This window comes from Acipenser ruthenus, chromosome 25, assembly GCF_902713425.1.
Source record: "Acipenser ruthenus chromosome 25, fAciRut3.2 maternal haplotype, whole genome shotgun sequence".
NCBI lineage: Eukaryota > Metazoa > Chordata > Actinopteri > Acipenseriformes > Acipenseridae > Acipenser > Acipenser ruthenus.
This window is the reverse complement of record NC_081213.1, coordinates 27,583,242-27,598,176: the sequence shown is the minus strand read 5'-3', so window position 1 is coordinate 27,598,176 and position 14,935 is coordinate 27,583,242. Positions and strand designations below refer to the sequence as shown.

The window sequence follows — 14,935 nt, the reverse complement described above, 5'->3', positions numbered from 1 at the left end:
ATTAGATCCAGCCTATCACTGTATCTATTCCCTTTGAAGAGAAGCACAGCCCTTAACGACACACTTATTCTACCCGTGCTTCCTATGTAAGATTAGCAAGCCCCGTTATTAGCATTATTATGTATGCATACGTAATGTAAAACACTACCAAAGTATCTTAAACCCAATCCAGACCAATCATTTAAATAAAACATTACAGTCATATTCCCAACCAAACCCGCTGAACACAGTCAGACACGATTCCAAAGCGATTCCACCAGCCTTTTATTAAGCCCTCTTTTATGTGAGATGTTGAAAGGCTCCAAACACCAGTTCATTTTACAAAACTATAACCAAAGATCTGAGAAATGCAACTCCAGCTCTCCTGTTTCCACGCACACTACTCTTCGTTTACTCTAAGTTTGTTGGTTGCTCAGTTTTGGATCACACTAATGTGGAATTTAATAACACGGATGTGGGAGCTTTTACAAAGCTTTTTGTTTGTTTTCCTTTGCGTTTTTTTTTTCTTTGCTTATTGATAATACTCCCCAACCAGGGAAGAAATGCAATTCCACGTTCAAGGAAGCAATTTCTAAAACATGCAATACTGAAGGTCGACAGCACTGTTTCAGACCCGGGATATCACGACTAGACCACTCTGCCTATCAGAGTTCAGCTGTAACCAATAGAAGACCTTCAGCTCTAATCCATGAAACACACTGCCTCCCGGCTCTAACACACCCTTCCTTAATTAAAAACCTTGTACTGGTCAAGTAAATATCCTCTGCCCCAGTAACACAGCTGGTTTTCTCATCTTTTATGACCCTCCTCCTCTTCACAGATTTTTAATTGCTCTCCAGAGCATCTGTTGCATGCATTTTTTCGGTGTTGTCTAAATTAACCTTGGTGAACACTGGGGCCATAACTAAAACACTGTGACAGGAAGGCAATCTGGGCTAATGGTAACCCACGGCTTTAAGAAGGCAGCTCTTATTTTAATAACTAGATCACGTCCTCCTCCCAGCCCTGTCTCCCTTGCCGTGCTTTGTCAGCAACTCGAAACTATGACAAATCAATTCTTCTGCTGTAACCTCATTGAAAGGATTACACATAACGAGTTCCACATTGCTTCACATGGTAAGGGTGGTCTTAATTTTAACAATGAATACATGGTGGGCTCTAGTCTTCAGCCCTGTCTAACCCTCCCCTTACACAGGTAGTACATCCATCCCAGTGGACAGGCAGACAGGCAGACAGACAGAGGGTTTCATAGAAATAATGGAATAATGGACAGAAGCATCAAGACAGACAGACAGAGGGCTTCTTCCTGCATCACTTACAAGCACTACTGTACATCTTCCCTCTTCCCTGTACACAGAAAGACAAGACAGGCAGACAGAGATCTGTTGCCTTACTTAATTAAAAAAAACGAGAGAGCTACTCTATACATTCCATCTCATAAATGTTCTGCATGAGGAAATGGGTGCTACCAGTCTACAAAAATGGTATGCTTCAAGAATGCAAAATGTTATTACTCACTTGTTAATATAGACAGACTGGAACACCCATACTATGAACTGACTCCATTACAATAGAGTATGTAACCAGTAACCCCACCCTGAGTCTCAAGCGTCTCTCACTGCATCCTGTCTCCTCTGTATTTGGACAGGGAGCTGGGCTCGGCACTGCCCAAACACAAAGCTGTTTTCTGAGATAACAAGTCCTGTCAGTGGTAGGCAGGCCTGCATTAGCTGGCAGCCTGAGAAGCTGTTAGTTTTCCATCTCAAAAACAAACAGCAGCCCTGAAATAACGGTGAAAATACACAGGAGTAGCTGAGCAATGAGGGGCTGTACAAGGCTCGGAGTTCTGAACACTAGACACTCATTAGCAATGTGCCTAGTCACTAATCTTCAGGAGCTGGCGGACTGGGAGGCAGTGTGGCCTAGTGATTTGAGATAAGTGGCTCTCAGGAAGCGTGGTCCAGACTATGGACATGAGGACTGGGACAGACAGTGTGATTTTAAGTTTAATTGCAGTTACTTTACATAACCTCACCTTATGTTTAAACAAACTGGATGTCAAAAGAACCGAATGTGCTGTATATCCCGCAGATTCATTATTTTTCCCTATTTATTTAAGACCTAAAGCTTGCCAGGATAAACTCCTGAGCTGTAATAAGGTGTATCCCACGCGCTGTATGCAACTTGTCTCGGCATTACTTTTGTGCTGTAAAATGAACATGTTGTCCTTGAATGACTGACCTTTCTGACACAGCATGACAGCATGAAAGACATACTGTAATGTAAACTATATGTACCGGCAGCAAACTGTTTATACAGCACTGAACGCAGTGGAGACATTTACAAGGAAATGTCAATAGAGCATGAACTTTAAAAAGGTTTTTAGTTTCTTGTAGCATTGCTTTATTTGTCATGAACACAGGTATGGTTTAAAAGCAGACTGGAAGATAGTTTTGTAAGCCAGGTGTTTAGGAAGTAGAGTATGGGGATGGGACCTCCCACGAGTTTCAGTTAATGCATGTCATTTAAATGTATCTGTTAGGACACTGAATCCGCAGAGGGGGTGGCATTGAAATCCATGAGGAACGACTCAGCCTGCAGTAGAGAGAGCGAGAGAGAGATGATGTTTATAATTTAGAAGCTGAGAAACATAAATAAGTTTGAAACTATTGCACCGTCTGCTGACCTCCTCTGGAGAAATCCCAAAGCCCCGATTAAGACAACAGTAAACGCAGGCATTAGTTTGGGTGTCAGTGAAATATCTTGCACACTTTGGATGAAGAATGAAGAGCTGCGTGCAGGGCGAGTGCAGCATACGAGTGAATCTGGTGCCTGTTAAAGGTGAAACACTAGCGGCATTGGAGACTGAAATCATCAGTCCGTTTGTTTTTACAAATAGCATTTTAAAGCACTGGGCTGATTTATAGTGCTTGTGAAAGATCAGGGCAGGACAGTATGTTATTATTTTCAAAGGACAGGGTGTGTTGTTACCAGTGCTTCTGGTTAAACTCATTGATCTATTTTGAAATTAAATTAAGTGCAAGTCCCTCGGACCCTGGGTAAAAAAACAGACTGACAAACCGCTACCTGTAAAACCACTCACTCCTCAAGTGGGACTAGCAAACGTTCCTCAGAAACCGCTACCTGTAAAGCCACTCACTCCTCAAGTGGGACTAGCAAACACTCCTCAGAAACCCTACCTGTAAAACCACTCACTCCTCAAGAGGGACTAGCAAACTTCCCTCCCTGATTTACACAGTGGAATTTGGAGTGTGCAGTAATCAGCAGGAGGTGAGGGAGTTCAGGAAACACTCCAAAGCCCAGTGACGGACTGGCGGGACTGGGTTGTCTGCTGCACCAACGCGGCCTCAAACTTTTTACTGCATGCTTTTTTTAAATACCCATAATGTCTTCAGGAGCCATTTCCCACTTCCAATGAAAAACAAGGGGATCTCCCAGATGCACCATCCATTTCGATTTGACACGTCGTAAAAAATAAATAAAAATTAAGAATGACAAGGTGTCGTCATCTTTAACGAGGGCAAATTAGATCAGAATCTGTGTTAAACTCTTGATGTATTTAAGATGTTTTCGTAGGAAATAGTAAGGGATGTTTTTAACTATATCCCGCTATGTGACTAGTTACACTACGGCGTACAAGAAAAGGTACTGCAGTACACTTTAAATACATTGCAGTATCTATACAATTTCATTTTTTCAACGGAGTAACTTTTCAATGCAGTACATTGCAGTAGGACTGCCCATGTACAGTATTAAAGGTATAGGCAGTTCCACAGTAAAGTTTTTGTGTCCCAGTTACAGCACTATTTCTATAGCAGAACATACTTGGAAGGAATACAAAAAATATCTAACTAACCTAACTAACATCCATTTTAAACAGCGTGGATCATTTTTACCTGCAGAAATGTTCACTCCTTGAGAGATTCGCCTTGGAGTAGTTCATTTCAAAGTGGAGTGCAATGTGTGAAATATCCAGCAGGTGGCGTTGGTGTATATACGTGTAATTGGTGTCCAGTTACTCATTAGGTTACGTAAGAATGAAGCCACTAGGTGTCTCATAGGTGTTGACTACGGGTCGGAGCCCCATAAATTAGAAAGGCAGAAAGTGCAGTAGGTGTGCAAGCGATGGAATAATGTGATTATAAACACCCACTGCACAACGCTACCCACAACACTGGACATTGAATTATAAAACAAGCATCCAAATGAATTCGGAAAATCGAATTGTTACAGTAAACCTGATAAAATAATATTCCCTGCACATGTATTTATTATAACACAGAAAAACTTAGTAAATAATCAAGACATTTGACCTCAATATCAGGTCCCATGTGTCGTGTCATTATGTAACGTGTTACTGACATGGTAGTTATAGATCCCGTACAATCACTTTTTTGAAAAAAAAAAGCATAAAACAACTTAAGCATTATAAAGTGCAGCTTAGAATGAAACATAACACGGTACAGTTACACGTGTGTGTCAAGATTACTGTAATCGGTTAGAATTGCCAAAGCGTAGCGCTGTCTGTGATGCATCGCTAAGCACGCAGCAAGACCCCATCCTTCAGCAACTGCAGCCTGCTATTGCCACGGGGTAACAGACACCTCCGTGTATCGTGTTACCCGCATGCATGCACGGCAGAGTCCCTGCTAGTTTGCGGGGTGCTGTGAGAGCGATGACTGCCACTGCCCAACCTGTCCACAGCTTCAATCACGGTTCTGCCCTTGCCGTCTGCATATACAATAGCATCCTGTGTCTGTGTCACTGTCGCAATGAAACGTGTGCTATTGATAACGTTCTGGCACAGCACCATTTGAATTCGTATTATTATTATTATTATTATTATTATTATTATTAATAATAACGCTTTGATTTCTATGGAAGCTGGTGATCTGTATAACCTCTGAATTAAAAGGCCTTGTTGTATTGATATTAAACATGCAAAGGACTGCATAATGGTGGAACAAAACCGACACAGCTAGAGAGTTTCTAAACAAACAGCACCCCGTAAAAAAGGGAAACCTTAAAGAGATTTATGATACTCATCTGCCAGCGCACATTGGCATGGTTTGCCGTATTAACAGACACCCTTATTTATTATAATGGGAGAACAATAATATTCAGAGTGCTGTACAAACAATAGAAATAGTTGCATTTTATAGTCCAACTTTGTATAGCAATACACTAATAATAATAATAATAATAATAATAATAATAATAATAATAATAATAATAATAATAATAATAATAATAATGTATTTCAACAGTATTTTGTCCCTATCACCCTGCTGTAACTTATTTGTAAATATAATAGCGATCTAGACGAGATGCAGACGCTATGGATAGTTTAGCAGCCTGAAACAGCTCCTGATTTAAAGCAAGCTTGAACAAGAGTAAGCTGTTGTAAGCGGATGGTAGACAGAGGCGTTGCGGTTGTCCTGCGGCGCTGGTTTGTTTAATTGGTACTGTCTCTAGCAACGCTGTATTTTCATTCCTAAAGCGACGGAAGCAATGCGCACTGTATTGGCAAGCCAGGGCACTTTTAGCCGGTACGATTGCATTTTTTTTTTTTTTTTTTAATAAGGCAATAATTCTGTTATATTAATCTCATTTATATTCTGTACCGCTGTATCATTTGCTGCCTGTGCTGTTTGCAAATATGACCCTCAATCCAATTTAAAAAAATAAATAAATGATATAAATATGTGTTTTATCTTCATCTGCTTTTACTTTGAATCGATATAGAATATTGATGGTTTTCACTATGCTGAATTAGACTGCGTTGCTATAGCATCGGGTTCTGCTCATGAATAGGCTACAGTAAGTTTATTGATAATGAACACACAATGCAACAGTAAAAAGTCGTGTTGAGAAATATAGACATATTGTACATTGCGTAATACTCTTCAAAATATATTTTCATTGATCGGTTTTGGAGAACAAATTATACATAAGGGACTAATCATCATTTATAGATATAATTGTTTAAAGCATGACATATAGATATAATTGTTTAAACATTATTGTCTTTTATACAGGCTATTTTTCACATCGTTGTACAAAACAAATCCAACAGCTAATACAGCTATGGAGAAGTGCAAACAATATCAAACATAATGAATATAAAACAAATAAATAAATAAATAATAATAATAATAATAATAATAATAATAATAATAATAATAATAATGTACCTTTGTAGGAGAGACGTAGCCGTGGCACGTTTACCTTGGACGAGTCTGTCTTTAAAACGTGAAGCATCACCAAAACTGCCACAGCAAGAGTTCGGGAGGCAGGTAAGTCCTTCATATTTCTTCCAAAGTACATGCTATTTAAAAATATATATATCCTTGCACTTCTCAGTCAATGTAAGCTTCTGTGACAAAATAGTGATATCTTAATTCACGAAGTTCCCAGGATACACATACAGAGAACGTGCGTTTCTGACAGTGGCTCCGGTGACGGAGCGCATTGACTGACCGGGTGTCCACTCGTGAGTCAATCTGCTGTGAGGTCTGCGTGGCTGCTTAGTTTTAGCCAGACTGAGTGACTGACACACCCCGCTTCCCTCTCGCTCGGACTGAGGAAGCTGCCGGGCACGCCTCCAACCAAGCTTTGAAGCAAGGAATACTTTCTTGGGTACTTACAAAAGGGATGCTGTGAAGCTCTCGTTTGAATCGTATTCCCCCCCTCGAGAAAACCCAGTCCTTTCATTTATCTTCAATTTAAACCGTCTTATTTTCTGACCCTCTGACCCCCGTGAGCGCATTTCCAGAGTTCAGTTCCAGGCAAGAGCCTCAGTTAGAGTAGAGGTAAGGAAAACGCACACAATACGCGCTGTGGAACGGAATGCTGAAACATTTGTTTTTAATTACTTATCCTAACTGCCGAACATCTTGGTTTTATTTGATATTCAATTACAACAGCGACATAGTCAAATGAATGCTAAACGGATTTGCATGATAACAGACTATCCGTGCATTCACAGCAGCGCGGTTAGAATCGGAGCATTGAAACTGGAACGGTGTAGGGTACCTACCACAATGCATTCCACCGTTGGATCAGCCATGGCAATGGATAATTAGATGTCTTGCATAACATTGTAAATTGCAGCTCCCGTACATTGTTTCAACTACTATGGGCACATTCGTTCTTTCATAATGCTGCCCACTTATTAGTGGGGTTTTCGAAGCAAGGGTCCCCACTTTAAATCTTCGACATGCTTATTATTATTATTATTATTATTATTATTATTATTATTATTATTATTATTATTATTATTATTATTATTATTCTTTGGCACGCTACTTCTCTTACACCGTTTAAGCTAGAAACGCCGTTCAAACTTTAAAACGTGTAGACCGGTCTGGAATAGTGTGCTTGTATACAACTTTTTGATATCGTTTATACTTTTTAAACTATTAAGCATTTTGTCCTTTTTGGTCCATCTTGGTCCATCTTCATTCGCTTCAACTTTCTAAAGCTCCCCATTGTTTAAAAACTCCCAGACTTCCAGCATTCTATTTACTGTAAACGATGTAACTTTTGACACAAATCAGCTACTTTGACCACTTTCCCAACAAGTAAGACAAAAAGTTAGAGCATATGGAATCTTCCTCTACTTCTCTGCTATTCAAATCTGAAATCAAAACAGGACTGGCGTCTACCTATCAAGAGGTACAGCTGTTTTAGTAACGCATCAACTTGTTTCAGTAGGCTACTTCCCACTGTTGAATTAACTGTCATAGAACTTTGATAAATTTCAAATTATAGCACATTCTAAGCATGAGACAATTAGTAAACAAATGTGACTTTTGACACAAATCAGCTACTTTTGACCACTTTCCCAGTAAAGCAAGCCCCACAACTTTACTTGTAAAGTTACCATCTAGTTTATTTTATTTTATTGTATAATGTGCAGTAGGCTTTTTGGTGTATGACTCTTCTAGTAAAATTATGAATCTTAAAACCTTTACACTTCTGATGTAAATTGTTATTTCCCATGTAATTTAACCTACTGTTACGTTGTGCAGCTAAACTATCAGAACAAGACTACCCTGCACCACAGGGTGTGATAAACGTCCAGGAAAAGTTTCATGTACAAGTGCATGATCATATCCGTTATTGCTGTCTCCAGTAAATGTCTCTTAGTGCAGCTGAGTGAAAAGTTTACAGAAAAAGGCTGTGTGGTCCAGTGGTTAAAGAAAAGGGCTTGTAACCAGGAGGTCCCCGGTTCAAATCCCACCTCCGCCACTGACTCGTTGTGTGACCCTGAGCAAGTCACTGAACCTCCTTGTGCTCCGTCTTTCAGGTGAGACGTAGTTGTAAGTGACTCTGCAGCTGATGCATAGTTCACACACCCTAGTCTCTGTTGCCTTGGATAAAGTTTCACGAGTTTCATAGACCTTTGTGCTTGGACACCAACACACAAACAGTGACTGCATGACAAGAGGGAGGCGCACAGACATAAAGATTACAACACTGTGCCTGTTCTTGATAGCGCTCCCCTCCATTTACCTGCCTGTCATCGCTTTGCTTACCATTTTAAAATAAAAAAATAAATAAAATAACATCAACCGTCTGCAACACACGGTTGTTGGTATAAAACGTCAGCTCTGGTGCAACACGTGTCACCAAATAGCATCCGTCTAAAAACCAAACTGCACGCTGTAGTGGAGCAAACAGACTGGAGGGGCGGGCGGATGCAAGCAGGGTTCAAACAGACTGGAGGGGCGGGTGCAAGCAGGGTTCAAACAGACTGGAGGGGCGGGCGGGTGCAAGCAGGGTTCAAACAGACTGGAGGGGCGGGTGCAAGCAGGGTTCAAACAGACTGGAGGGGCGGGCGGGTGCAAGCAGGGTTCAAACAGACTGGAGGGGCGGGCGGGTGCAAGCAGGGTTCAAACAGATTGGAGGGGTGGGTGCAAGCAGGGTTCAAACAGACTGGAGGGGCGGGTGCAAGCAGGGTTCAAACAGACTGGAGGGGCGGGTGCAAGCAGGGTTCAAACAGACTGGAGGGGCGGGTGCATGCAGGATTCAAACAGACTGGAGGGGGCGGGTGCAAGCAGGGTTCAAACAGACTGGAGGGGCGGGTGCAAGCAGGATTCAAACAGACTGGCACTCCCAGCTCCTGGAACCTGTGCCAGGGTAAAGGTTAAGTGCTGATCGACCAATCCGACTGTGTGCAGCAATAACTGCTTGAGAGACTCGGGTCCTTTTTCATTCAGACTCTTAGTGGTTGAGATTTACTGACGCCAGGGGATCACTCAGTACTGTACCTGCAGGTGGTTATCCCTCCCTCAGTGTGAGACACCTGCATCTCAGGACAATGAAAATATCGTTTTTACAGTCCAATACTTCTGTCTGATTAGATAAGACACTGGGAGTGTGCAGGAGTTCAGGGTTTTCTGCAAGAGCTGTTTTTGATAAAACTAGATCATAAAACTTCTGTGCTTCTTTTGTGTACCCCGCTAGCTCCAGGCATCAGTCTGACTAGCTCATGTTGCCTTACCCTTGTCCATTATCCAATAGAGACAAAGAATCAATAAACTCTCCTGTACTGTAGGTATAAGCTTACCATACATTAAATATGGGAGTGCCGTGTGATATATTGCAGCTATAATCAGGTTGTGGAAATGGATTAAAAGGGGTCAGGATTGTTAAATAAGATAAACAGACGCTCTGCATTGATCTCATGTGAAATACGCTGACATGCGTTCTCCTATGGAATAAAGCTGAGTGCAGTTAAGTAGTTCGGGCACAGCAAGGGGCATATGGGGGTCCATTGACTTGACCAAGGTCAGGCAGGGGAGGGGCGAGTGGTCGAGATGGGGTTTTATTCTCTATAGATTTTACATTTGTTTTACAGTAGTCATGGGAGTGCCAGCGGATAACCAGTTTCCTTGTTTGCGTATAAGAGTTTGGATTAAAATATGCTGGGCAATATAACCAGCAAGAACTCTGTCTTGCACTGTTGTTGGAAATGTACAAGCATCACTGGATGTAATCTAGTGAAATATTCATAGGAATTATACACCATCATACTTTTAATATGTAGTACATTTTTCAATAATACTGGACCTCAAATACCTCAAGTCTGATATTATAAGTGGAACACAAGAGTCACTAGCTACACTGGTTTATTTTTTCTTTTTAGTTAAAAACTCAGTTTTAACCCATTTTTCTTTGTAAAAACCAGAGCACTAGCTGTGTAATTTATGTAATTTGATGCATTACATTTTGCGGTTAGCAAAATTAGAATAAGTTATCATAACAATATAGTTAAAGACAACATTTTAATAATGGGTAGATGCCAGTTAAAATACTCAAAAAACAAAAACAAACTACAAAGTAGCCTGTCCTCAAATGAGGGCAATGGCACGTCATGGGTTAATAAGCTTGAGACGCTGGGTTCATCAGTTTTGTTTCTGGTCATTTAGAATCGCAGTAGATAAAGTAAATACTCTGTATTTGTGTTTGGTGCCTCAAAGGTCAATGGCATTTAAGCATTCAGAGGTCAATGGTAATGATGCTTTGGTACTGGATAACTCTGATTTGGTAGCACAAATTACTTCCAGATTTTCACCCATAGTAGCTTATTGTTTGGCACGCATTTACCAGCCAGACTGAAGACAGGTACCTCCAGGCTGTTTGATGGAGGGTCCAGTCAGAACAGCTAATGATCCCGGCCTCTCTGCTCTTTCATTAGGTTCATTTTGAATTGAAATTACGACATAAGTGGGGCTGTGCCTCACAGACCACCGCTGCTGAATGATAGTAAGTTCCAAGTCAGTCATTTCAGTGAAAAAAATTTGTAAGCAGGTTTCACAGTGAAAGTTGCCTTTTGTCAGTAGAATTGTGAACTGACATGATTTATAAACAAACACAAAGTATCGCTTATTACTGCTCACTGGTGGATGCAGAAAGCAGCGCTCTGCTCCGCTCTAATTAAAAGCAGACCGCTGTGTCTCAGTGCCCCCTGATTTCAGCTTGCCCAGTAGTCCTCACCTGGGGCTCTTTCAGCTCATTCCAGATGAGGACCTTGACCCAACCAGGTCTTTTAACCCTTTCAACCATATAATGGTTTCCATGCATGAAAAAGGTTAAATACTTAACTGAATAAAAACCAAGGTTCAATTAAAACCATTCAATTTACAACAGTGCTCTGCACGGCCCTATTCAATAATTAAGGGCATGGTTGGAACAAGATCTTGGACTGGAATGGACTGAAGGAGACACAGAAAGTGGGGATCGCAGAGCCCAGCGCGAGAGCTGCAAAAACACGGTACTGTATTTGAAAAGTTTCCAGCTTAAACTAATGCTTGATGAGGATGTTAAAAGACTGAACTCCTGCTAGATGAATCTGGCTGATGTTTCTGTGTACTGGGAGCTTTGGGGAGGAAGTTTCTATTACTGCTTCAGTTTGCTTACCAGTACGTATCACAGCTGAACAGGGGGGCAGTGTGGAGATTTTCACTACTAAGACAAATAATTGCTCTGAATTCCAAACAGGCAAGTTTTTGCAGGTGACTTGTGGAGGGTTCCAGAGCAGGTGTGTGTGTGTCTGTGTGTGTGTGTGTGTTTCTCAGTGTGTGTCTGTGTGTGTGTGTGTGTGTGTGTGTGTGATGGGGATGGGGTAGGGGTCTCTGTGTATGTCAGTGTATGTGTGTGACAGGGAGGGGGTAGGGGTCTCTGTTTTTTGGATACTCAGTGGTCCAGTCCACGCTCCTCCATTGTTGGACGGTGCTGTGAGAATTTGCTCAATTCAGAACCTCAGGGAAAAGAGGGCCTCCCCATTCTGGATAAGTTTATGTTTGAAAGAAGACCAAAAAAAGTGTGAGGAAGTGAAGAAACAAGATCTGTCTGTCTGTCTGGTTTCCACATTTGTATCTATCTATCTACACAAATGTTTTTGCACCCAAATTCAATTAACTATAAACTGCAAAAAAGGGTAAAAAGTGTTTTTTTTTCACGCTTAATATCAAAGATGAAGTCATGCGTTTCTGTGAATCCCTTCAGGGTTTCTGTACCACTTTTATGCCTTGAGAAGAGACCCAGACAAGTTTATGACTTGAGCATCTTCAAGCCATTCACATCCTTCCATATCTCTCAAGGGACCCCATGCCCCAATTCAGTTAACCTTTTAACTGGAGGGGAATCCACAAGCTTGTGTAACAGAGCTAATGTGGAGGATATAGCTAATTTAGCAATTGCATCATATCAATGGAGTCTTAATCAAAATAAATATCTTCCATATTCCCTCCATTAATTGCAACCCTCCATCTAAAAAGCCATTTGATTCAGGCCCTTGATTTCCTTCTGCTATCCTGAAACAGAAGGTTAAATGTGGGGAGGTACATCATTTGAATAAAATGATAGACTAGGTACCATATAAAACAGATGAACAGACCTACAGACAGACAGACAGATGGTTGAGACCATATGAGGAAATATCTTTCAACATTACTGCACAACAAGCGAATGCCATCAGCACCTGAATCTGTCTTTTAAAACTGCAGGGCTTCACAATGGATTTCATATTGAAATACCATTCCTTAATAGTATTCCATTCCCTGCTCTTGCGCCACTCTATTTCATGGAAGCCAAAGTAATGTATTATTTATTTGTGATAACATTGGCAGTTGATACAGGAAATACCTACAAATCATATATATTTCATTTTTTCCGAGGGTTCGTAAGGTAATACATTTCAGAAATACGTACTGTAAACTTTTCTTAAAACCCTATCTGCATTTTTTCTGAAGAAACAAACGTTCTTCCTCTTTGGTGAGACCTGATTAATTCCGATTTCACAGCACACTTGTTCCGTTTATCAAAGGGCACTCGGTTTCAGCTGATTTCCGCTTGGCCCAGTGGTTAGTAAGAGGGCTTTGGGAGTATTCCTGGGTTTAATCCCCCACCTCATGCCTCTTCAGAGCACATCGGAGGAACACTTGAGGCTCCTGTTGTTTCAGTAATTGAAGTCTAATAGCCCTTCATTAATATCGTATTAACAAATTCAGGTTGCAATAATAAATCTTTATTTTTCCAGGATAAAACCCTTTGAGATTGCAATCTCCTTTTTACGAGAGCGACCTGGCCAGAAGGCTACCTTACAAAATACTAGAAAAACATGAACACGTCCACACAGCCGTCTAAACACCAATTAATTAGCAACGGCTAAATATCAAAGCTGGAGATCCAAATCTAGTCTCAAGGCTAGGGTGAGTTTTCTGAAAGGAACAGAACAATTTCCTCTGTGTAAAACTACCTAGAAAGAAAAGACCAGGCAGAAGCAGCTGAGATGTTGTTCTGTGTGGTCTCTTGCTAGTTTCATACAGGTAAATTCTTATATTTCCATTCTTACAGTTTTTTATAAATCTCTAAAAATTGGTGTTGGCATATAAGATCGATTAAAACAGGAAGATAAGATATCTGTAATTGATGTATTCTATAAAAGGTAGAATAGTGAGTGTTCCAGAGTGTTGTGTTTCCGCTCAGATGTTCCATTAGGTTTCATTATGAATCGGTACCTATTTTTTTATGTCATCGGTATAATACCCTATAAAATGTATTTGAAGGGATAAACTCTATCCACATGTTACTCTGATTAGATACTAACAGTCATGTGCATTGTAAAGCGTTTATTAAGTGACACCGATATAACCCCCTGATTTACCAAGTGGAAAACTGTCATTAATGCCCTTGGTTTTTAACCCCAATGATCCTGGGTTCAAATGCCAAGTTCAAAGAGGTCTTTCAGCCCTTCTGTGTGCGGTGGCAGCTGGCCTGGAGGTGAATGAGTGCTCCTTGTGTATAGGACATCTCCGCTTCAATCCACACCTCGGGGGTTTAAATACTGTTTAATTGAAACCATCAGTGCGACTCATACTGAGTTATCAACATCTCGCAAGTAAGTGGATTTAACAGAATATATTGAATTACAGCTTCATGTATAACTCCATTGATTTTACTCGTATGACAGTCAACTCATTTTTCAGTCAAACAGTCAAACTCATTTTTCTCCGGATTTCAAAAAGGGGAACTTATAATGTACTGCCACTGATGGATTCAATATATAATTTTCTTGTAAGTCAGGCATGGATGGTACATGGTGGGGGAATTAAAAAGCATATACCAGTACCTACAGCTTGTTTGTTGATTTCAGTATCTGTGCGGCCGAATCATCATTTGTTTTAATAACCATTCCTGGAGTTCAAGGCAAAGTGAAACTGCATTAGGTTCCCTTTCGAGAATTGCACATTAGCGTAAAATGATTTGATAAGTCTGTCTTGCTGTCTTTGCAGTTGTTTGCAAACTCTCTCCAGCTCTCCGGCTACTGATTTACAAGCTGAAGTATTTTCACCCAGCCCTGGCGATCCGGTAGCACGAAGGGGCCTGTGTTGTGTTAAGGTTCTCATTCCTCTCACTGAAACTGTTACACCCTGAACGGGAGCCAAAACCACAAAACACTCGACTCTCAGCAGCCAGCGTGTGGAGCACAGAGAGAGGGAGCATCCCTGTAGATCATCAGTGTGAGAGAAGAATCGATGAACTCTTTCTGATCTCTTTGTGAACAGGGTGCCCTGTGGCTCCTATGATATGATGTAGCAAGCCAGGGAATAACTAATTAAGCTGGAAATGTCTTAAACTGCTTTGTAATGAATGGAGGGGTGGATCCATGTCACCCATGTCCATCCCTCACCTCGAGCCAGGGTCAGTCTGTATTAAAAAGACAATTAGCGTGATTATTTAAAAAACAAACAAGCAAACAGGCCGGTCAGGAGAAAGGGAGAGTGAAGCTGTGTGCTAACGATCTGTGTCATCCTGACCGATCAGGCCTGTTCACAATGAGACCAGGTCGTGACCTCCACACAATCCGTCACAGGAACTCCGTCGCTGGCACGGTGACCCCCTC

The 14,935-nt window shown here is 41.1% G+C and overlaps 2 protein-coding genes across 2 annotated transcripts in view; one reads left to right on the top strand and one right to left on the bottom strand.

Moving 5' to 3' along the window:
• LOC117964100 (semaphorin-3G-like) overlaps positions 1–6,760 on the bottom strand; it is a 41,193-nt gene extending 34,433 nt beyond the window's left edge. Inside the window, exon 1 of the mRNA XM_058999944.1 lies at positions 6,216–6,760. Coding sequence (XP_058855927.1) covers positions 6,216–6,348 — 133 coding nt within the window. The 5' untranslated portion in view covers positions 6,349–6,760. The remainder of the gene's footprint in view (positions 1–6,215) is intronic.
• LOC117962420 (aminomethyltransferase, mitochondrial-like) overlaps positions 6,235–14,935 on the top strand; it is a 48,273-nt gene continuing 39,572 nt past the window's right edge. The window contains exon 1 of the mRNA XM_058999947.1: positions 6,235–6,317. The gene's annotated coding sequence lies outside the window, so the exon portion shown is untranslated. The remainder of the gene's footprint in view (positions 6,318–14,935) is intronic.